The sequence below is a fragment of the Pongo pygmaeus genome, chromosome 16 (assembly GCF_028885625.2).
Source record: "Pongo pygmaeus isolate AG05252 chromosome 16, NHGRI_mPonPyg2-v2.0_pri, whole genome shotgun sequence".
NCBI lineage: Eukaryota > Metazoa > Chordata > Mammalia > Primates > Hominidae > Pongo > Pongo pygmaeus.
In genome coordinates, this window is record NC_072389.2 from 48,028,986 (window position 1) to 48,053,923 (window position 24,938).

Genomic DNA, 24,938 nt, shown 5'->3' on the forward strand with positions numbered 1-24,938 from the left:
CTTATACTTGGCTTCCAGAGGAGTAACTGGTGAAACAGTGTGAGAAACACCAGAAGCAATCATCTTCGGGAAAGTGAATCTTCTGTAAATGGATGTAGGGAAGGGAGGCAATTAAGTGAAGGGAAAGTTGTGTGAAGAGGAGGAAAAGAGGAGGGAGAACGTGAAGAAGGCAATGAACAGGCAAAAATGCTGCACAGGTTGAGAATCCCAAATCTGAAAATCGAAAATCCAAAATATTCCAAAACACAATTTTGGGTGCTGACGTGATGCTCAAATGAAATGCTCACTGGGGCATTTCGGATTTTCGATTTGGGTTGCTCAACCAATATAATGCAAAATATTACAAAATCCTAAAAAATCTGAAATCCACCAGGCGCAGTGGCTCACGCCTGTAATTCCAGCACTTTGGGAGGCCAAGGCCAGCGGATCACGAGGTCAGGAGATCGAGACCATCCTCGCTAACACGGTGAAACCCCGTCTCTACTAAAAATACAAAAAAATTAGCCAAGTGTGGTGGCGGGCACCTGTAGTCCCAGCTACTCGGGAGGCTGAGGCAGGAAAATGGTGTGAACCTGGGACACGGAGCTTGCAGTGGGCAGAGATCATGCCGCTGCACTCCAGCCTGGGCGACAAAGTGAGACTCCGTCTCAAAAAACAAACAAACAAACAAACAATCTGAAATCCACAACACTTCAAATAAGGGATATTCAACCTGTATTACTTTTTTTTGTTTGTTTGTTTTTGAGACGGAGTCTCACTCTGTTGCCCAGTCTGGAGTGCAATGGTGTGATCTTGGCTCACTGCAACCTCTGCCTCCTGGGTTCAAGAGATTCTCCTGCCTCACTTCCCAAGTAGCTGAGACCATAGACGTGTGCCACCATGCCCGGCTAAATTTTTTTGTATTTTTAGTAGAGACAGGGTTTTGCCATGTTGGCCAGGCTGGTCTTGAACTCCTGACCTCAAGTGATCCTCCTGTCTCGGCCTCTCAAAGTGCTGGGATTACAGGCGTGAGCCACCGCGCCCGGCCCTGCATTACTTTTTATTTGGCCACTGTGTGGATTATTTGTGTCAATCCCTCTTCTACTTGCACTTATGAACAAGAAGCAGTCTATTTTAAATCTGATGGGATATTCAATACAATGATTTTTCAAAAGCAAATTATTCAAGATACAAAGTAATAAAAGTCAATTACAGCCTAGGCAACATGGTGAAACCCTATCTCTACCAAAAATACGTAAAATTAGCCAGGTGTGGTGGTGTACACTTCTGGTCTCAGCTACTTGGGAGGCTGAGGTGGGAGGACCACTTGAGCCTGGGGAGGAAGGCTTTGCAGTGAGCCAAGATCACACCACTGCACTCCTGGGTGACAGAGTGAGACCCTGTCTCAAAATAAATAAATAAATAATAAAAGTCAATTACTATGTCAGGATAATGAGATTCTGAGTAATCTGGATTTTCTGTAATTCTAAATTTTTCTGTAATTCTAAAACTTTTATAATGACCAGATATTACTTTTAATAACTAGAAAAAATTAACCAACAAAAACATATTATTCTAAAATAAATCAACTATATACCTATATGCAACCTACATAGATGCTTGGTGCCAGCTCCTACTACCTAAAATACCCTTATTCTTTATGGCAATCAGTCATCTGACATACACACAATGCCTTAAGGAAGCACTCCTCTTATCCTTAGCACAAAATGCAATCAATAACTGTATCATATTTACCTCCATATGAAATCCCAGTTTGCCCTTTCAAAGAGAGTGTAGACCAAGTCCAGCTTTTGCAAAACCAAGAATTATTTGTAAGGTGATATTAAGAACTCACTAAGAATCCTGATTCCTGAATTCTCAGTTAATAAATGGTAAATTAGGGGATCAATAAAGCACTTAAGCAGGGAGAGCACAATGGCAATGTTGGCTTGGCTGATTGAAAGGCAGATTATTTACTGCAAAAGAAACTGCCCCACTTCAGTGATAAGTAGATGCAATAGAGGGAAAGAAATGCATAGTCTTTTTTTTTTTTTTTTTTTTTTGGCAGAGCTAGCCGAGGTTTTATTTTGGGGAAAAAAAAAAAAAAAGCAATCGAATTGTTTTGTAGCTGGAGGCATGGGCAAGGGGGGTCCCCAGGTAGGAAAGTCCCTCGTGGATGGGCTGAGGGCTAGGGCTGAGCCTCAGGTGGGTCTCCCGTTCCCTGTGTTCGCCTGCACAGTGGCCTCCCTCCTAGGCTCTGCGGCAGCCACAAGAGGGGCAGGCTGAGAGGGGCTTCACTTGGGCAGGACATCGGAGGACTCAGACACCAGCTTCCCATCACAGGTTTCGATCTTCTTCACGACCACGGCCCTGAAGGAGCTGGTGCAGCTGAAGGAGCTGGAGCCCATGCCAAAGCCAAAGCTGGAGCCCAGGCCGTAGCTGACACCAGGGCTTGTGAGGCCCCCATAGGCCAAGCTCTGACCACCTGCATAGCTGCTGGTGGTCTTCATATGGATACTCATGTTCTGCATCCCAGACTCCAGCCAGCTCTCCTCACCCTCCAACAGCTTCCTGTAGGTGGCGATCTTGATATCCAGGGCCAGCTTGACATTCATCAGCTCCTGGTACTCACGCAGCTGCCATGCCATGTCTTGACTGGCTAGCTGCAGGGTGGCCTCCAGCTCAGACAGCTTGGCGTTGGCATCCTTAATGGCTAGCTCCGCATGCTGCTCGGTATCTGCGTGGCGGCCTCCGGGGAAGCCCTCTGGCCTTTGAGACCCTCAGTCTCAGCTTGGAGCTGGCTGATGTTCCGGTTCATCTAGGAGATCTCAGTCTTTGCATGCCACAGGTCATCCCCACGCTTCCGATCCAGCGTCTGCAGTTCCTTATACTTGATCTAGTACATGCTCTCAGCCTCAGCCCGGCTGCGGTTGGCAATCTCCTCGTACTGCACCTTGACCTCAGGGATGATACTGTCCATGTCCAGGAAGCGGCTATTGTCCATGAACAGCACCACAGATGTATCCGAGATCTGGGACTGCAGCTCCCGATCTCCTCTTCACACAGCTACCTGAGGAAGCTGATCTTGGCAGTCAGCCCTTTCAGGGGAGACTCCAGCTCCATCTTGTTCACATAAGCTTCATCCACATCCTCCTTGATGAGCACAAATTCATTCTCCATCTCTGTACGCTTACTGATCTCATCCTCATACTTGTTCCTGAAGTCCTCCACCAGCCCGTGCATGCTGCCAAGCTCCGCCTCCAGCTTCAGCTTCTCCTGACCCAGAGTCTCCAGCTGCCACCTAATGTTGTTGATGTAGCTGTCGAACATGTTGTCCATGTTGCTCCAAGCCATCTTCTGCTGCTGCACAAGGCTCCACTTGGTCTCCAGCATCTTGTTCTGCTGCTCCAGGAACCGTACCTTGTCTATGAAAGAGGCAAACTTGTTGTTGAGGGTCTTGATCTGCTTCTCCTCCTGGGTGCGCACAGCCTGGATGTTGGGGTCCACCTCCAGGTTAAGAGGGCTCAGCAGGCTTTGGTTGACAGTGACAGCGGTGATGCCTCCACTGGCCCCACCATATCCTGCACCCAGGCCACCCCAGAAGCTGCTGCTGCCCATTCGGGAGAAGCTCGAGGAGCTGATGCAGGCACCAGGCCCACTCGTGTAGGAGAGGCTGTTGAAGGCCTGGGGGCCAGAGATGGACACCTTGTAGGACTTCTGGGTCACCCTGATGGACATGGTGGAGGCAGGAGTGGAGGCAGGCGGGCCGAACCAGACGGAATCCCAGAAGGAGTGGAGAAGCTGCTTCTTGGTCTGCACGCAGTCTTTACTTCTCTGCTCTTCTTGGGGATTTTAGCAACATTGGTAAAGAAAAAAATTTAACTGCACCCATCCTCTAACAAACTAAACCAGCAAAAATAAAATAAAATAAAATAAAATAAAGAGAATGAGTTGAAGAAGCTGCAACCTTTACCTGTTTTCACCATTAACTCGGGTGTCACATAGCAACAGGGATACATTCTGAGAAATGTGTCGACAGGCATTTCATTGTGCAAGCATCATAGAGTGTACTGTGATGGTTAATACTGAGTGTCAACTTGACTGGATTGAAGGATACAAAATATTGATCCTGGGTGTATCTGTGAGGGTGTTGCCAAAGGAGATTAACATTTGAGTCAGACAGCGGGCTGGGGAAGGCAGACCCGTCCTTAATCTGGTGGGCACCATCTAATCAGATGCCAGTGAATATAAAGCAGGCAGAAAAATGTGAAAAGGTGAGACTGGCCTAGCCTCCCAGCCTACATCTTTCTCCCATGCTGGATGCTTCCTGTCCTCCAACATCAGATTCCAAGTTCTTCAGTTTTGGGACTCGGACTGGCTCTCCCTGCTCCTCAGCCTGCAGACGGCCTATTGTGGGACCCTGTGATCATGTTAGTTAATACTTAATAAATTCCCCTTTATATATATATCTATTCCATTAGTTCTGTCTCTCTAGAGAACCCTGACTAATACATGTACTTACACAAAGCTAGATGGTATAGCCTATTACACACCTAGGCTATATAGTATAGCCTATTGCTACTAGGCTACCTATCTGTGTAGCGTGTTATTGTACTGAATACTGTAGGCAACTGTTACGCAATGGTAAGTGTTTGTGTATGTAAACATATCTAAATATAGAAAAGGTATAGTAAAAACACAGTATTATAAGCTTATGGGACCACTGTCGTATATGCAGTCCATCATTCACTGAAATATCATTATGTGGCGCATGACTGTATATCAAGATACTGGAGATTCAGAAGTGCCCCCCATGGTTGGCTGCCCCAGGACCTGAGGCAGGGTAAAGCAGCATGGTCACTTACTCAGCCAAAAGTGCTAGCTGATATCAGTCTTCCCTTTCAGGGGCTCAGTCCGTCCAAACGGTAAGCTGCCTGGAAATATAGTACACTAAGGCTTTTCAGTGCCTCCTCACAAGGCCAATAAAAAAGGTAAACAACATTTTCTTATTGCTGTGAGAGGACAAATCAGCAAAGAGGAAATAAAAGAAGTTCTATTAACATAGAAGGTAATGCTGAGTGAAGAAAAATGAGATGATTTTGGGCAGGGTACAGTGGCTCACATCTGTAATCCCAGCACTTTGGTAGGCCAAGGTGGGCCGATCACCTGAGGTCAGGAGTTCGAGACCTGGCCAACGTGGTGAAACCCCATCTCTACTAAAAATTAGCCAGATGTGGTGGTGCACACCTGTGGTCCTAGCTACTTGGGAGGCTGAGATGAGAGGACTGCTTTAACCCGGGAGGTGGAGGTTTCAGTGAGCCAAAATTATACCATTGTACTCCAGCCAGGAGTGAAAAAAAAAAAAGAAAAGAGAGAGATGATTATAAGCAAATGCAGCATCACTGTGGTACATGTAAAACTACTTACATTTCTTACATTTACATGATATTTTAAAATTTACAAATTATTCTCATAATTACCTCATTAAAAATATTAACAATGGCCAGTTGCCATGGCTCACACCTGTAATCCCGGCACTTTGGGAGGCCGAGGTGGGTGGATCACCTGAGGTCAGGAGTTCGAGACCAGCCTGACCAACATGGTGAAACCCTATCTCTACCAAAAATACAAAGTTAGCTGGGCATGGTAGCACATGCCTGTAATCCCAGCTACTTGGGAGGCTGAGGCAGAATTGCTTGAACCTAGGAGGTAGAGGTTGCAGTGAGCTGAGATCACGCCATTGCACTCCAGCCTGGGTGACAAGAGTGAAATTCCGTCTCAAAAAAAAAAAAAAAATCTTAACAACAATGCTGTGAAGTCAGTATTTCCACCATTTCACAGACTACAAAACTGAGATCTAGAAAGGTTATCCAAACGGTGTGTGGCAAAGCATCAATTTAAACAGGTCTTTTAAGTACGGTGCTATTTCTACTAAAGAAGAGTTACAGCCAGTCAGCAGGCAAGGTAAAAACAGCATATAGTTGAAATTATTCTTGAAAGTGCCTTAAAATGTCCATAAAGTACAGAATACTACCATTTCTCAATAGGTGCAACAGAGCCAGTTTTTCCTCCAGCTCTAGAATAGATGTATTTTCCTCAGATGAATGTGGATAAAGTAAGCTGGCTGCAGACAGCAGTCACATTTGTACCAAAAAAAGTACTCTGCTTTCAACTGTTGGACTCATACTGGTGCAGCCTGATTTGGGGCCACTGAACTGCTGTCAATGAGAAGACTGAGAGAATAGCAGATGCATGAGGGCACTAAATCATTACCCTCACCATAAGGCATGACTAAGCTAAAGGGCAGGCAGAATCACAGATGTTAAGATTTTTCTACCTCCTGAACATACAGCTGAATTTAAGTGAGTCATGCAAACATAGTGTGACTCTATTGTATTCTATAGCTACATCAAATATCCACTCCTTGTTTCAGACATACATTGACTGCCTACTGTCCTGGGTGCTGGGAATACAAATGTTAACAAAACACAGTCCTGTCTTTGGGTGGTTTACATTCAATAGAAGCAATAATCAAGCAGATTTAATTAAATTTTTCACTTTTATTAAATGCCTATCATTGCGCTATGTTCTTGAGAAAATTGAGATAAATGTGCAAGGCCCTGGCTCTTAAGGAGCTTATATAATAAAGAGACAAAACAAAGTACTGCTGCTCTAAGAGTTGAACAGAAGAAATTACTCCAGTATGGAATATGGAAGGAATGGAAGGAATCAGAGGAGGCTGCGGAGAAACTGACATCTGAGTTGGGCTTTCAATTTCACAAGACAAGCAGTGTTATGAAACAGAGGCACATTCCAGGCAGGGCACACTGGGAGAAGAGCTGGTAGTCTCATCTGACTGCATCGAGGGGTCTAATATGACTAGATCACAAAAGTACAATGGGGAATGAAAGGAGATAAGGCGTAATGGGGCAGAGGCAAGAATTCACCCATTTCCCTCCATCTCTACTACTTCTCTCAAGTCAAGGCCATCATCATCTTGCCTCCTGGCCACAAGGGAATACTCTTATCTCCTAGCCTCCCCTGCAGTTAGAATTGGGCCAGCGTGATTGAGTTCTGACTACTGGGCATACACCAGTGTTGTAGATCACTTCCAGGCCTGGCTGTAAAACCCCTAAGCCATCATCCACACTATTCCCTTTCCTGATAATAGTAAAAGGCCATGTATTAAAGACAGCAGTGTCAATATATGGGCAGAGCCTGGATTTTCAAGTTACTCTTAGGAGTTGCCTAGGAGAGCTGTACAACTTGACTAATGTATTATATGATCAAGAATCTTTATGGTGTTAAGACACTGACTTTTAGGCCAGGCATGGTGGCTCATGCCTGTAATCCCAGCACTTTGGGAGGCCAAGGTGGGTGGATCACTTGAGGCTAGAAGTTTGAGACCAGCCTGGCCAACATGGCGAAACCCTGTCTCTACAAAAAATACAAAAATTGGCTGGGCGTGGTGGCACGTGCCTGTGGTCCCAGCTACTTGGAAGGCTGAGGCAGAGAATCACTTGAACCCAGGAGGCAGAGGTTGTAGTGAGCCAAGATCACACCACTGCACTCCAGCCTGGGCAACACAGCAAGACTATGTCTCAAAAAAAAAAAAAAGACACTGATTTAAAAAAATGTATTTCTTTCCAAGGCACAGCTCAGCTTATCTCAGTACCTTCCCAACTAGTCTCTGATTCTCCTTTGTTTCATTTGGATGTATATAACTGCAAAAGTAATCCTCTTAAAGCACAAATTGGATCACCATGCTCCTGTTTATAACACTTCCAATGCTTTGTGTTGTACTTAGAATAAAAATTCAAACTCCTTAAAAAGGCCTACAAGGCCCGGCATTATCTGGTTTCTGACTCTTTCCAACCTCACCTCAACCTGTTGTCTCTCCTTATTTATTGTCTGACCATACTTGTCTTCTTTCAGTCCTTTCTCCCATTAGGGCCCATGCATGTACATGTTCTTCCCTTGGCTTGTAACATTCTACCTCTTATTTTTGCTCTTCACATGGCCAACACAATCCCATCTTTTGGGGCTTGGCTTACAATCAAGCTTCTCTAACCTGTAACCCAGGATGGCTTTGAATGTGGCCCAACACAAATTTGTAAACTTTCTTAAAACATTATGAGATTTTTTTGTGATTTTTTTTTTTTTTGGCTCATCAGCTATCATTACTATTAGTGTATTTTATGTGTAGCCCAAGACAATTCTTCTTCTTCCAATGTGGCCCAGGGAAGCCAAAAGATTGGACACCCCTGGGCCTTACATGGTAGCTTTAGAAGGAGACCTTCCTTGACCACTCTATTTGATCGGAGGTTCCCCCTTGTTTTCAGCTCAACCTTGTAGCATCTATGCCCTCAGAAAAATTTAATTCAGATGTTATCAAAGTCAGGGGATCCTACAACTGCTATATGTCCCCCAAAGCAAGAGGCAAATCTACTGCATTTTGATGTAATCTACATTTAAATAGTCCCATTCCTAAACCCGGAAAGTATATTAAGAAGATTAATGAAGCTTGCTTAGCTTTGCATTTCCTCTCTATCCTATCCTCTGATATTAGCAACGCTGTAGCAGTGGGTGAACTGGTTGAGATACACATTTTAGTTTCAGGCTTACCAACAGTGTGTATATTTATGGATTTCATTAGTCTTCTCAACTTGCTAAGTGATGCTTAACAAATTTGAACACTCTAATAAAGATATTTGTGTTATCAAGATCATGTGATCCTATTAATTATTATTATTATTATTTTTGAGATGGAGTCTCACCCTGTCACTCAGGCTGGAGTGCAGTGGCACAATTATGGCTCACTGCAGCCTTGATTCACTCAAGTAACCCTCCCATCTCAGTCTCCCAAGTAGCCCGGACTACAGGTGCATGCCACCACACCTGGCTAATTTTTTTTGTTGTTTGTTGTTGTTGTTGTTGTTTTGTTTTTTTGTAGAAACAGGGTGTTACTATGTTGCCCAGGCTGGTCTCAAACTTCTGGCCTCAAGTGATACTCCTGCCTCAATCACCCAAGGTGCTGAGATTACAAGCATGAACCACTGTGCTTGGCCCACTCTGTCTCTTATAGTTGTTATACCATTCAGAATCTAACAAAAACAATATTTATAGGAACATATCTGCTTTAATCTTGTTTATAATTCTGATATCTTCACATTTATTTTAATAGACAGAAAACAGTATTTATGCACTTATAGGGTTAATTTTTCTTGTATTCTCTGTGTAGCAGACTGTTGGTCCAAAGTAAAGACTTAATTAAATTTGCCTAACATTTGTTGAAAATTTAGGTGCCAGGTGTAATATGGGGTTAAAAAAATAAGACATGGCTGTTTCTCCAGGATTTAAAAGCTAGTTAGGAAAACAGACTCATACATAAATACTAAGTACAGATAAACTTGATGTAATTTCCCAAAATAATATAATACTTCTCAAAAGCAAATTTCGGCCTTTATTTTAAAGTGAGAGACACATAAAAGATTCCTGGTAGAAAACAAAATAGCTATTCTCTCTAGGTCCACACCTGATGTCAGAGTGAACAGCAGCAGCTACTGGATGAGGTGTTGGCCATGTGCAACGTGTTGAAGTAATAATATTCTATGGCAAGATATTCTAATTTTTAAAGATTTATAAAATATACACAAAGTGAAAGTGGCTCTGTAAAACTGCATCATTTAACACTTTGATTATAACAAAAAACCTGACTTTGGTCTTAGCTCAGAATAGACAAAGCTGGAAACATATCATTGCTATTTGACCTTTGATGTAGCTAGGGAAGCAATCATACTAACTATGGATATGCTTTTTGCTTGTTGCTGGAGGAGGTTTATTGTTTTTTTTAACTTTATTGGTTGTCCCATGAGAAACCTAAAATTTTGAAAGAAAAGACCAGGTATGGTGGCTTCATGTTGGTTATCTCAGCAGTTTGGGAGGCCAAGGCAGAAGGATTGCTTGAGGCCAGTTTGAGACCTGCTTGGGCAACATAGGGAAACCTCATCTCTGCTTTAAAAAAAAAAAAAAAAAAAAAAAAGCCAGGCATGGTGCACACTTGTAGATCAAGCTACTCAGGAGGCTAAAGTGGGAGAATCACTTGAGTCTTGGAGGTTGAAGCTGCAGTGAGCTATGATTGCACCAATTGCACTCTAGCCTTGCTGACAGACCGAGACCCTGTCTCAAAAATTTTTTTTAAATAAAGAAAATAAAATCTTGAAAGAACAGTAAGTAAAATCAAATTCAGGAATGAATCTCAAACTGTAAAATTAATCATAGGGACAGCATGAGTTCATGAGACCATTCAGATTAAAGGTAGAGTTATTTTTCTCAAGATGAAGACTGAGTAGAGAAACAAGAGGCAGAAGCTGCAAAGCTCAGGCTTTTGAAACCTGATGTCACATTGATACTAGTCATTAGAACACACCCATCACTTACATAACATCTTTTTTCAATTATCCTTCTCCTGTCCACCTGCCCTCTGTTCTCACTCACTGCTTATGAAAGATCAGAGCAGGAAAGAGCTGGATTATTTACAGAATCTGTGAAACAAAGTAATGTTATGCCTGTTCTCTTTCTTTCAAAAATGGAAAATTACCATACTTTGTTTTGTTATTAAGAGATAGAAAAGCCCCTAGGAGAATATCCAACTGAAAAACTTGAGAACAATAATTTGTTAGTTTAAAATAATCACGAAGTTTCAAACTTCAGCTGGTAAATATGATAGTCTTCTTTAGATATAGGTTTAAGAAGAGAATGTGATCAAAGTTTTTTACTGTCCTAAATTCCCCTAAGCAAATTTTGTCAATAAGAAACTATTAGCACTCAAGATGGGAAAGTTGGAACATTTTTCACCTCCTCTTGAATCTAGTCTTACAGGTATAATTTCATTGCTTTAAGTAATGTGAACTCTATACATTTCAGAAAATACACACAAAAGACAAATATAAGAACACATTCCAAAACAACTCACACACAGTGTATTTTCTCAATTTGTTAGACAGTCCCTATTGTTTACAATACAAATTGGCATATGCATGAGAAGACAAGCTCACCAATTTAAGGTCTCTAAGGACTCAAGGCTGTATGTTGCCTCTTTGCTTTATATCCTGTTTCTATCTTATACAAAAGCAGCAATTTCACAGAGCAATAATTACTATATGCAAATACATTTACTGTGCTATAGATACTTCTTAGTCTTTTGACTGCACAACACTGACAACACTGTAGAATTTAACTACCGTTAACATGCAGTAAAGTCTACGTGTTGTCCTTTGTAAATAAGAATGATATACTAATACATATTCTTATTAATCTATGTGTGGCCACATTTATGTTTTCAGTGGTAGCAATTATTTGGTATTAAGCCCTAACCAAATTCTCCCTGAGAGCAACAGAATCTTCTGAAATACCGCTGGTTGGGGCTAGGGATGCAATTTGTAGTAAACCTAGTCGACCCTTCTAAGGCTCATTAACTGATGCTCTAAGGAAATGATTCTCTGACCACAGACAAAATGGAGCCAATTTTCACTGACCGCTGTCCCATAGCATATTAACATATGATACGCTGCCCTAAAGCCCTTGACAGATGCATTACCTAGTTGGACATTTCCTTCTGCTCAACAAATTACCTATAGAATTTACATAATTTCAACTGTCAGCAGTTCTATATGCCGAATGAATCATGCAGGAACAGTAAAATCTGTTACAAGATGAATAAACCTAAAACTCTAATGAAGTTAAGTCCATCCAGAGAGATGAAACACATAACACACACACTGACACTCTCATCATAAGTTAATTTCACCATGTTTCTCAGGATGTATTAAAACAGTCTTATTCAAAGGACCTCCCCTACTCATTTATAACACCTTCAAAGCTAACAATGAGTGAAAGCGGAGACTAAGAGAGAAAATAATTAACCCACAGAACTCACAAAGATGGTTACCTGGTAGTCTGGTTTCGTAAAATAATCCAAAGAAGAGATATGGTCTAGAAAGATGCTGAATTCTGGAGGGAGATGTTTCAACATGAGCCTGTGGTCATATCTCTCCTTAATAGAGCCTACTTGCTCCTGGGAAGTAAAGAGAAAAAGAGCTACAGTCAATTTCTCTTGGCGGTTAGGCATTAAGAGCCCCTCAGTAACCGTCTCAAGGGTATGTACTAGGGAATGAGATAGTGGGTAATTAAGTATAAAGCAAGAACTGAGCTCTTACTAACAGCTTAATGTACAGTGTTTTAAAGCGGAAAAAAACTATAATGCAGAACCAAACAAGTAGCACAGAGTTCTGCATCAGTGTATCAATAGTCCCCAACAAAAATAATTTATTTATTTAGTTTTCTGAGACAGGGTCTTGCTCTGTCGCCCAGGCTGAAGTAGTGCAATGGCATGATCACAACTCACTGCAGCCTCAACCTTTGAGACTCAAGTGATCCTCCTGCCTCAGCTTCCCAAATAGCTGGAACTATAGGCACATGTCACCATGCCCAGCTAATTTTTTAAAGTTTTTTGTAAAGATGGGAGTCTCACTATGTTATCCAGCCTGGTCTCGAATTTTTGGGATCAAGTGATCCTCTTGCCTCAGTCTCCCAAGGTGCTAGGATCATAGATGTGAGCCATTGCACCCATCTCAAAATAATTTATCTTAAATCTGATCTACTTTTCTTTATCAACACATGTGTTTACAGTTTTCTAAATCAAACAATATAATGTGACAATCAAAAACTAAAAGCTTACTTGACTTACAAAAACAAAGGGGAGAACTAATAAAATTAAAAGCTAAGAAGGAGGGCTATAAATTAATCAGAAGCAATTAGTAGCTATTCTCCATGTACACAGAAAAATCTCATAACATTAATTTGATCTCTAATGTCAGCTCACACAGAAAAATATATATATTGGGATATAGTGAAAATGCTTGTAGATTTTAAGTCTTATACATAAGTATATTTTCAACAAAAATGTTTATTCAGGAGAAATTTTAGTTCTTCTACCAAAATTGACATCTCTATTCCCAAAATTACCTTGTCCTTTATCTTTCTCCAGGGCAGCTGACCAACCACAAACTCCACCAACATGTAGAATAAGGACCAAAGGTCATCATGTCTTCCCATTTCCTTCATAAACAAAACAGAATCCAGTCACATAACATTACTATTACTTGTGAGTACATTACATTGTTCAGGATCTAACCATTTTGTTTCACCTTGTTAGGCTAAAAATGTAAATTTATTTCCCAAAAAATTATATGGTAAATAAATATATATAAATTTACATAGCTATACAGCAATCTATATGGCAGAATATACAAATTGAAAAACTTTTTGAAACAAAGGACACCCCAAAACATAGAAACGCTGGAAGTAACATAACAGCCCATTAGTTAATGTGTTCGTTTAGAAGAAAGAAAACTCTTAAAAGCTATTTTTTAAAAGGTGGAAATAAGGGAAGCAAGCTGATGCTGAAGTTTTGGCTGCTGTGGGGGCATCTGTCATGAGTTTATCAACCACGAAGGGAACAGGCATAAAGGCCTTGGGCCTACATAGGACATGAGTTGTAACTGAGATACACCCCACCCCCACCATATAGCTAGGGCCCTAAAAGGGTTACATCCGTAGTGCAGTATTTGGTGTGTACATTATACTGTAATAATTATTTTCTGTAAAATTTAACTGCTATCAAAAGAAAAAAACGAGTTTTAAAAAAATTGTCCTGGGAATTTGTTACCACAGGCCTGTCCCTCATTTGGATTTGGGTATTAAATATATACCCATGTGGTCTGAAAAACCAAGCCTAGAAATTAACTTGAAATTAACTTCTGGGTGCATGAAATTAACATTCATGCCCTGCAGGAATGACAGAAGCAAATTTATCCTCTCAAGATAAATACATCCCTAAATTCAGACCTCATAGAAGTGCTATAGAAAAAGCCTCACCAAACATATGTTCATTATTCAAATTTATAAAGTATATTAATAAGCTAATGTCAAAAGAAGCTACAAAGAGTAGAAAAAAGTATCCCAGGATTTCAGAAATGGAATTATAGAATACGAAGAATGTTTAAAATGTTAAAATGAAAAATGGAATCAGTCATCAGAAAAGAACCATATTTAATAAAAACAAACCAAAACCCAACCAGATTTGAAAAATGACTAAAAAGAACATCCAGAAAAAAAAAGCACAATTGTAGAAATTAAAAACTCAATGGGCAGGTTTAAAAACTGACCAAATACAGCAGAAAAAAATCAATTGGAAAACAGATCTGAAGAAATTATCTAGAATGCAGCACAGAGACACAAAGAATTAGAGAATCCAGTAGTGAACTTAAGAGGCAGCACAAAGGACAAAATAAGAAAAATCTAAGAAAGTCTAATGCATCAATTTGGTGATCTGGGAAAAAGGGTATAAAGAGAAAGGGAAAAAGGGAATATGAGAATCTTCCAGAATCAAGGAAAGACATGAACATTTTGGTTAGGAAACACATCAAATCCCAAACAGATAAATATTTAAAAACCCACACCTAGGCACATTTGAATGCAGGACTCCAAAGACAGAGAAGATACCAAAAGTATTCAAATAAAAAGGACAAATTGGCTAGGCACGGTTGCTCATGCCTATAATCCCAGCACTTTGGGAGGCCAAGACAGGTGAATTGCTTGAGCTCAGGAGTTCGAGACTAGCCTGGGCAACATGGCAAAGCGCCGTCTCTACAAAAAATACAAAAATTAGCCAGGTGTGGTGGTGAATGCCTGTGGTCCCAGCTACGCAGGAGGCTGAGGTGGGAGGACTGCTTGAGCCCAGAAGGTTGAGACTGCAGTGAGCTGAGACCATACCAGTATACTCCAGCCTGGGCAACAGAGCAAGATTCTCCCAAACAATAAAAAATAAAATAAAACTTTAAAAAGGACAAATTAAGGCCGAGCGCGGTGGCTCACACCTGTAATCCTAGCACTTTGGGAGGCTGAAGCTGGTGGATTGCCTGAGCTCAGGAGTTCAAGACCAGCATGGGCAACACAGTGAAACCCCGTCTCTATTAAAAAATAAAAAAATTAGCTGGGCGTGGCAGCATATGCCTGTAATCCCAGCTACTCGGGAGGCTGAGGCAGGAGAATTGCTAGAACCCAGGAGACGGAGGTTGCAGTTAGCCAAGATCACGCCATTGCACTCCAGCCTGGGCGAGCGAGGGCGAGAGAGCAGGACTCCGTCTCTCAAAAAAAAAAAAAAGTAACAACAATTAAATAAAGTAACAAAGATGTTCTCAACAGTGACCCAAGAAGCAGAAGAAAGTAATTTTTTCAAAGTATTGAGATAAATATTAACAAGATTAAAATGTAAAACAACAATAAGACAGTATGACAGAGTTCAAGTGTTTTTTTTTGTTTTGTTTGTTTTTTGAGACAGTCTCGTTGTCGTCAACCCGGGTTGGAGAGCAATGGGGCACTATCGGCTCACTGCAACCTCTGCCTCCCAGGTTCCAGCAATTCTCCTGCCTCAGCCTCCCGAGTAGCTAAGATTACAGGCACCCGCCATCACACCCAGCTAACTTTTATATTTTTAGTAGAGACGGGGTTTCACCATGTTGGCCAGGCTCAAGTGTTTTTAAAAGTCCTTGTATTATTTAAGAATTATTTATGTTAAAACTTTTAAGATTTGGTAAGGCATGGTGGCTCATGCATGTAATCCCAGCAATTTCGGGGGCCAAGACTAGAAGACTGCTTGAGGCCAGGAGTTTGAGACCAGCTTGGGCAACATAGCAAGACTGTTAATATGAAAAATTAAAAAATTAGCCAGGTACAGTGGTGTGCACCTGTGGTCCTAGCTACTGAGAAGGCTGAAGCGAGAAGATTGCTTGAGCCCAGGAGTTCAAGGTTATAGTAAGCTATGACCCTGCCACTATGATCCAGCCTGGGCAACAGAACAAGACCCTGTCTCTAAAAAGTAAAGTTTAAGGAACCAGAAAAAGAGAAATAGAGTGTATTATTTTTAGATATTATCAAATCAGGGTTTCAGAATATGGAAAAAAGAAGCATGTTAGAATTAGCCGGGAAACCTTTTAAGATTAAACAAGCAACTCTGGAAGTTCCAAGAGCTGCACTCCTGCATCACCTCACAAACTAACAATTGTTGTGAACTATGTTACTGAGTAAAAGCATTCTACCCTCAGGTGTGCTGGGAGCAGAAAAGAGGGTTAAGAATCACTGTTATATACTATCAAGTTCCTCTACAAGGTTAGATGAGTAACAAATAAGCAAGTTACCAAAGTAACTGTTAGAGGACACTGTGCTGGAAAGGCTTTTAGAAGAAATCGCCACTGTCTAAATTAAAACAGTAAAAGTACATAATCTCTATTAGCTATTTTGAAAATGCTTATGTAGCTATTATAATCTCTGAAAATACTTATGTTTATCTTAAAAATAATGTATTTTCACAGATTCCAATGTTGACATAATTCTTTAATAAAATTAATTGGAAAACCTAGTATTTCTAAACTTTTATAAGACTCTATCAGGAAGAGAGCTTCTTTTCAAGACAAAGTAAATGACTAGATATCATAAAATAAAGCAACATTGAATCAAACCAAATGAGTTTAAATGCTTGGCAGAGTGCTATACACCGAGAAAAATAGCTTTACTATTTTCAATTTATAATCACGCCATAAGAAGCCAAATTAACTCCAGCATAGCATTTAAGACCACAGTATACTCTTCCTATCATATATTGGTCAAGTTCTCATTTTGGCTTATCAGAACAGGAACAAGGTAAAGAAAATCAACAAAAAATACTTTTCTCCCTATTTTATCAAGGAATCACTTGCTCAGTTTCTCAACTCCATGCAAAAAAGTTAAAGGATTGATAATCCATAAAAATGCCCAGTTTTCCTACTCATAAAGTTCGGGATGAAGGGGAAAAAGTCAGCGCAGAACAAAGGGACCAAAGTAAGGGGGTGAGGGGAGATATTTTTAAAATTTAACCCAAGAGGAAAGGGACAATTTACTAAAACGAACATTTAAAAATTGTCTGCACTTGAAATCTTCATGAAAACAAAAGGTTTGGTGGGGAGAGGGATATCACAGATTAGATACATATTACAGATAAAATGATGACTCCCACATTTCATTAGGTATTGATAGTATTAAATTCCCAAATAATTTCTTGAAATACTACACAGATGTTCAATCTCTTCCAAATTCTCTCTCTCTATATATGTATATATATATTTAAAAATATATATATATATATTTGAGACAGAGTCTTGCTCTATCTCAAATTTGGAAGAAATGTTCAATCTCTTCCAAATTATCTCTCTCTCTATATATAAATATATATATTAAAAAATAAATATATATATATATATATTTTTTTGAGACAGAGTCTTGCTCTGTTGCCCAGGCTGGAGTGCAGTGGCGCGATCTCAGCTTACCACAACCTTCGCCTCCCAGGTTCAAGTGATTCTTTTGCCTCAGCCTCCCGAGTAGCTGGGACTACAGGCACACGCCACCACGCCCAGCTAATTTTTGTATTTTTAGTAGAGATGGGGTTTCGCTATGCTGGCCAGGCTGGTCTCAAACTCCTGACCTTGTGATCTGCCCACCTCAGCCTCCCAAACTTCTATATTAAATTTGTTAATACTTATATCTAATTTAGGACACAGATTTCCCAAAGACATAAATATACTTAGCTATTATCTTTTCTGGCAAATCCAATTTTATTTTCCAAGCAGCTGCACATATCTATTATGCATGATACACTATACTGTGCATTAGTATCACCAATTCCATTCTCATTAGCGCCACACAAGAATGAATTAGGACGAACATTCCAAGCAACTTTGTAGCTATTAAAGGGATCCTCAACTCTCAAGCACTTTCCATACCTTTGTACTTTGTAAAGAAGTCAATCTCACTTTGGGAGGCTGAGGCAGGCGATCATGAGGCCAGGAGTTTGAGACCAGCCTGGCCAATATGGTGAAACACTGTCTCTACTAAAAATACAAAAATTAGCTGGGCGTGGTGGCGGGCACCTCTAATTCCAGCTACTTGGGAGGCTGAGGCAGGAGAATCACTTGAACCCGGGAGGCAGAGGTTGCGGTGAGCCAAGATTGGGCCACTGCACTCCAGCCTGGGCAACAATGCAAGACTCTGTTTCAAAATATATATATATATATATATATATATATATATATATATATATAAAATAAAATAAAAAAGAAGTCAATCTGATTTAAGCTATTAGCATACTTATACAGACATGACTGTAGTTCAGATACCTACCCTGTTCCGATGTGCATTGATTGATGCATAACGAACTGTCCCTCGAAAGCCTGCCACAGCTCGAGGCTACAACAAAGCCACGCAAAGAATAAGAAATGAGCTTCAAACAGCAATACATTCAGCACACTTGAACCATGAAGTAAATGGAAGAAACATGTCCTTTATTGTCACAATAAAACACTATTTAATTTCTAACTTTTAACTATGAAATTACAAGAAACTAGAGAGATTATCTCTAAATCACATCTTTAAAAAAAAACACTGATAAAATTTTAATTTTCAGTCCAGTTTTTTTCCTACCTACATTTTAAAATACAGAGGCATTTATGACATCTATACAATTCTGTATATTAGAAAACATTAAATGCTTTCATATACCCATAATCATGGTAAGTATCATAGTATATACATTAACATTCAGGTTCTAGATATAAATAAATATATTTAGATGGTGAGGAATCACTAAGTAAACCTGAGATACCAAGCTCTTCATATCTTGGCTATTTCATTCAAATTCAATTCAAAGGTGGTGGCAACTTGTACCCTACCTTCATATGCAATTCATGTATTAAAAATTCAAGTTATCGGGTGCTTAGTATGTGCCACATACTAGAAATAACACCAACATGAAAAATACATGATCCTAGTCCTCAGAGAACTCAACTTAGAATAAAGTCCAAGCTCTTTACTTAGCCTACAAGACTTTTCATGATCTGGCATTTGTCTCCTTCCACAATGGATTTACCGTGGTTTCTTTTATGACCAATTTTGGTTTTAGCTCCAAACAGTGTACATGATTCTCTCCAGTTGGAATGCCAGCTCCCTGAATCCCTCCAATGGCTAGCTCTTCTACTCCATTTTAAGGCTTCTGCTCACATGTCCCTCCTCAGAGAAACTTTCCTTAATCATTCTAATCTAAAATACTGCTCCCCCCATCTGTAGTGCCACTCTATTCTTTTACTCTGCTTTATTTCTTTCTTATAACACCTTTACTACCCCCAAATCAATTTTATTTATATTCTTATTCTGTTTATTGCCCATTTGTTTAGATTTTAATTTTTTTAAGAGATGAGGTCTCGCTCTGTAGCCCAGGCTATAGTGCAGTGGTGTAATCATAGTTCACAGCAGCCTCAAATTCCTAGGCTCAAGTGATCCTCCTGCCTCAGCCTCCCAAGTAGCTGGAACTACTGGAATGTGCCACCACATAGGGCTAATCTATTTTAATTTGTTTACTGCCTGTCTTCTTTTAGCCCATAGAATATAAACTCTGTGCAGGCGAGGTCTTTGTCTTGCTCATTTTACAAATATAGATACAGGCTCTGAGAGGTATGTAACTTGTCTAAGGACACAAAAATCAGTAAATAATAAAACCAGGCATTAACTAAGGTCTTTCAACATTGTCTCCATTTGGCCGGGAGCGGTGGCTCACGCCTGTAATCCCAACACTTTGCGAGGCTGAGGTGGGCGGATCACGAGGTCAGAAGATCGAGACCATCCTGGCTAACACGGTGAAACCCCATCTCTACTAAAAATACAAAAAAATTAGCCGGGTGTGGTGGCAGGTGCCTGTGGTCCCAGCTACTCGGGAGGCAGAGGCAGGAGAATGGCGTGAACCCGGGAGGCGGAGCTTAAAGTGAGCGGAGATTGCGCCACTGCACTCCAGCCGGGGCGACAGAACGAGACTCTGTCTCAAAAAACAAACAAACAAAAAATCTGAAATCCAAAACACTTCAAATAAGGGATATTCAACCTGTATTACTTTTGTTTGTTTGTTTGTTTTTGAAACGGACTCTCGCTCTGTCACCCAAGCTGGAGTGCAGTGGTGTGATCTCGGCTTGCGGTGAGCCAAGATTGCGCCACTGCACTCCAGCCTGGGCGACACAGCGAGACTCCGTCTCAAAAAAAAAACAAAAAACAAAACAAACAAACAAACATTGTCTCCATTCTACTGCTCCACAAGAATCAAGTCAGTACCCTGACGATTCGTGGGTGGCACTGTAGCTCAATATGACAACTGCCAAACTTGAAAATGATCATAGACACACTTTTCATTAGTATAATTTTTGGGTTTTTTTCCTTAAGTAACCTCAAATTTTTCTCAATTAACATGTATTACTTTTGTACTCAGAAAAGATAGTAAATGTTATTTTAAAAATCCTGGCCGTGTGCAGTGGCTCACGCCTGTAACCCCAGCACTTTGGGAGGCTGAGGCGGGCAGATCACAAGGTCAAGAGCTCGAGACCATCCTGACCAACATGGGGAAATCCCATCTCTACTAAAAATACAAAAATTAGCCAGGCGACAGAGTGAGACTCCGTCTCAAAAAAAAAAAAAAATCCTTACCAGAATAATTTGGTCGTATGTTATTGCACAGGATAAACAATCTACGTATTCTTCCTCCACTTGCTCATTTTTATAATCTATGTTTAATCAAGTTAGCTATTTCATTTCTTCCTTCATTAAATACTCTCTTTCCCTTTACTTTTGTTTGGTTTTTAAGACAACTATTTTAAAATAGTTTCTATTTAAGGGCAAGTCTCAGTAATTAAAAGTTCCTGCAATCTTTAAAAAAATCCCCATTATTTTCTTAGCTGTCATTCATTGACAATCATAGTCAGTGGATCTCAATATTTTCCTAAGACATCATGATTAACAGGAATACCTAATATTCTCAATTTGATTGATGGAACTAAGGTTGGAGAGTTCTCCTTTTAGAAGAAAAATGTCTAAGAGAATATATAAAAGTCTACTATGAATCTTTTTCAGTAAATAACATTTCAGAGGTTGTACTTTTATTCATTACCTGACATGAGCCTTCAGCTAACATAGAATTTTTTTTGTGTTATGTAATTTTGCCCAATTATTTTCATTCCAGTAACTGTCAGAATGAAAATCTCCAGACTTATTATCACATTCTGCAGCCTAGTCCACAGTTGACTGGGCATCTAGACTTCTCCCTGATGCATTCTAGCCAAGACAAGCCCAGGAGACTCTTTCTACTTAAGAGTTTCCCCGGCCTAGCTCTGACCTTACTTCTGCCATAGAAAGGCTGAAATAGAGATAAAAAGAAATCAGCTGTTTAGAGAAATCTTGACATAAGTAGTCAAAGAAATAATACCAGTTTGCATACCTCATCTAATTCTAAAAAGAAAAAGAAATAATGTCAGATCAAGGAAATTCAATCACCTTATTTAATGTAGTAAAGACAACTCAAACCCAATTGGGGAAAAACAGCCACATATGCAAATGATTCCAATTTAAAGCAGATTATAATGAATATCATTAGTGAAGCACAATGAAATATAAACACTCGGGAGAGGTAAGAATTAGTTCCATGTAGTAGGAGGGAGGAAGGACAAGTCTTAGGAATAGGCAGCACTTTACTGGGTCTTGAAACAAATAATCTCTTGAAACTTCCTCAGTTGATGGCACTTCGGCAATATTTATCAAAATTGTAAATGCATATATTCACTTTGTCTCACAATTTCACTTCTGGAAATCTATCTCACAGATATACTTGCATTTGTGCAAAAATAGTGGATGTACAAAGTCAGTCACTACCATCAGTGTTTGTGATAGCAAAAGATTTTGTGCAACCTAAATGTCTGCCAATAGGAGACACTGATTAAATAAATTGTAGTATGCCCAAATAACGGAATACACTCTGAAGCTGCAAAAAAAAAAAAAAAAAAAAAAAGGGGCCGGGCACAGTAGTTCATGGCTATAATTCCAGAATTTTGGGAGTGTAAGGCAGGAGGATCACTTGAGGCCAGGAGTTCAAGACCAGCCCGGGCAACATCATAGTGAGACCCCCGTCTCTAAAAAAAAAAAAAAAAAAAGGAATTAAAGAATTAGCTGGGCATGGTGGCACACACCTATAGCCCCAGCTACTTGGGAGGCTGAGATGGGAGAATCCCCCAGCTATTTAGGAAGATGTGGTAGGAGGACTGCTGAGCCATGGCTGTAGTGAGCTGTGATCTTGCCACTCCACTCCAGCTTGGGTGACAGAGCGAGACCTTGTCTAAAAGAATGAGGAAGTTCTATATACCAACATGGAAAGATCGTCTAGATACACTGACAAGTGAAAAAAAGAAAGGTATAGAATGTATATCATGCTACCTTTTGAATCAAAAAGGGAAAAATAAGAATGTTCATTTGTATTTGTTGTATGTGAATAAAGAAATTCTGGAAGAATATATTAAGAAACTAATAACGGTACAGCTACCTAAAGGTGAATGTAGGGAGTAGGGGGAAGAATCAGAGACAGTGTATGAAATGAGTAGATTTGGAATAGGCAGAGGTGAAATGGAGATTTATTTCACTGTTAACTTTTTAATTTATTTTCAAGTCAGGTTTAATTTGCTTTACTTTTAATTATTGAGGTATCATTTACTACAGTAAAATTCATACCTTACGTATACACAGTTCTATGAGTTTTGACTGATATAAAGTCATATAACTACCACCACAACTAAGATATCAAATATTTCCATCACTCCAATAAGTTTCCTTAATGCCCCTTTGAGTCAATCCCTCCCACCCCTAGTCTCTGACAACCAATGATTTCTGTCCCTTGTCAGCACTTAGCATTGTCTGGTTTTTGTTTTAACCATTTTAACTAGTAGGCAGTGGTATCTTGCCAGGGTTTTTTTGTTTTTGTTTTTGTTTTTGAGACAGAGTCTCACTCTGTCTCCAGGCTGGAGTGCAGTGGCGTGATCTCAGCTCACTGCAAGCTCCACCTCCCGGGTTCATACCATTCTCCTGCCTCAGCCTCCCAAGTAGCTGGGACTACAGGTGCCCGCCACCACGCCCGGCTAATTTTTCGTATTTTTAGTAGAGATGGGGTTTCACCATGTTAGCCAGGATGGTCTCAATCTCCTGATCTCGTGATCTGCCCACCTCGGCCTCCCAAAATGCTGGGATTACAGGTGTGACCCACCATGCCCAGCCTCTTGCAAGGGTTTTAATTTGCATTTCCCTAATAACTAATGATATTGACCATCTCTTAATATGCTTATTTGCCATTTGTATCTCTTCTTTCATAAAATGTCTGTTCAAATCTTTAGCCCATTTTTATTGTGTTGTTTTCTTTTTATTGAGTTGTATGAGTTGTTTACAGATCTTGGATATAAAACCTTTATCAGATGTGCGTTCTGCAAATATTTTTCCCCATCTGTGACTTGTCTTTTCATTTGCTTAACAGTGTCTTTCAAAGAGTATAAGTGTTTAATTTTGATACATTTTTAATTCTTTAATTTTTGCATCACATGAATATATTACCTATTTGAAATTTATATTTTAAAACATTTTGAAAGAAAAAGAAAGTAAAAAGTGAAAGTATTTAACAATCTATGAGCATATTTTATTTGATACCTAGATATTCAAATGAAAACAAAAAAGAAAAAATAAATCGGGCCTTGATGGGCTGACAGAATTACAATAGAAAAAATGAGATGCATTTTAAGTAAAAAGAACATGGTGAACAATGCAAAGAGGGAGGAAAGTACTGTTGGTGTTAGAGAAACAAATCTGGTATGACTGCAGCAGACCATGAGAGAAAAAAAACAGAACAATAGGTTGAAGTCAGATTAAGGAAGGACTTAAACGTCAAATTAAGGTCTTCTTTAATTTGGTTTATAACGTGTAGGTAATTGGAATTCATAAAATATGTTTAAGCTGGAAAGTAACGATTGAGAAAATGCTGTGGATGGATGTTGACTCTGGTGGAAGTATAACAGATAGCCTGAAAGGAGAAGACAGAGAGATGAGTGAGGAAACTATTCTAACAATTAAAACAAGAAACAACAAAATTAGTACAAGGGCAGAAGCAGTGTGAATGTAAAGGAGGGAATGTATGTTAGAGACGGGATGAACTCCTAGGAGAATAAATCAAGAAAGAAGAGAATGACTCTAGGAATGAGCCCTGGCCTATTGCTAACAAAAGGGAAAGGATCAGGGGAAAAAATGCAAGGAGAACTATGTAATACAACTACTCCCAATGGAATTAAGAAAATATCTCAAATTCAGCTAAATTCTGAAATACTAACAGAGAAAAAAGACTTTAAACATTTTTCTTATGCAAGTTACTACAATCCTAGGCACTGGAAGTTTCAGGTGAATGGTTAGGAAGGGAGCAACAGGAGAAAACATGTCACTCCAAGAGCTTAGACACAAAGGGTCAGTGTGAGATGCCAGCTGAAGGGCTCAAACTGGGGAATGCCTTAAAAGCAGGATGCATACAAAAAATGAACAGGCAGATTCAAATCATTAGGTAAACAGAAGTTCAACTATGAAATTGTGAATCAAAGAGTTGCATATATATATAGTTTAGGACTTCTTTGCCCCTCACAACCTTACTTAATGTAACTAATACATCTTAAAGGTGATAAAGAGTAGAGGCTGTCAAAACCAACTCCGTAAACACCACACTGGTATAACAGATACACTCCATCATTCCCTCTGTAATGCCTTCTGACTGATGGTCCTATACCACAAGATTGGTAAATAAATATACATTTATGTTTTGAGGAAGTTCCTTTGTGGTGATAGAATAGTTTTGTATCTGGATTATGGTGTTGATGTCTTAGTCCATTTGTACTGCTACAAAACAAGCTTGCCCAACATGTGGCCCAGGATGGCTTTGAACACAACACAACACAAATTCATAAACTTTCCTAAAACATTAT

General features: G+C 39.8%; 1 protein-coding gene and 1 pseudogene across 4 annotated transcripts in view; both read right to left on the reverse strand.

Annotated features, from left to right (window-relative positions):
• TTBK2 (tau tubulin kinase 2) overlaps window positions 1–24,938 on the reverse strand; it is a 176,126-nt gene that overhangs the window by 51,855 nt on the left and 99,333 nt on the right. For all 4 annotated transcript variants that reach the window (XM_063652156.1, XM_063652155.1, XM_054452122.2 and 1 more), the window contains 3 exons: window positions 18,253–18,318; window positions 13,006–13,098; window positions 11,930–12,055 (listed from right to left, as the gene is read on the reverse strand). In XM_063652156.1, coding sequence (XP_063508226.1) covers window positions 11,930–12,055; window positions 13,006–13,098; window positions 18,253–18,318 — 285 coding nt within the window. The remainder of the gene's footprint in view (window positions 1–11,929; window positions 12,056–13,005; window positions 13,099–18,252; window positions 18,319–24,938) is intronic.
• Window positions 2,121–3,963, reverse strand: LOC129014615 (keratin, type II cytoskeletal 8-like; annotated as a pseudogene).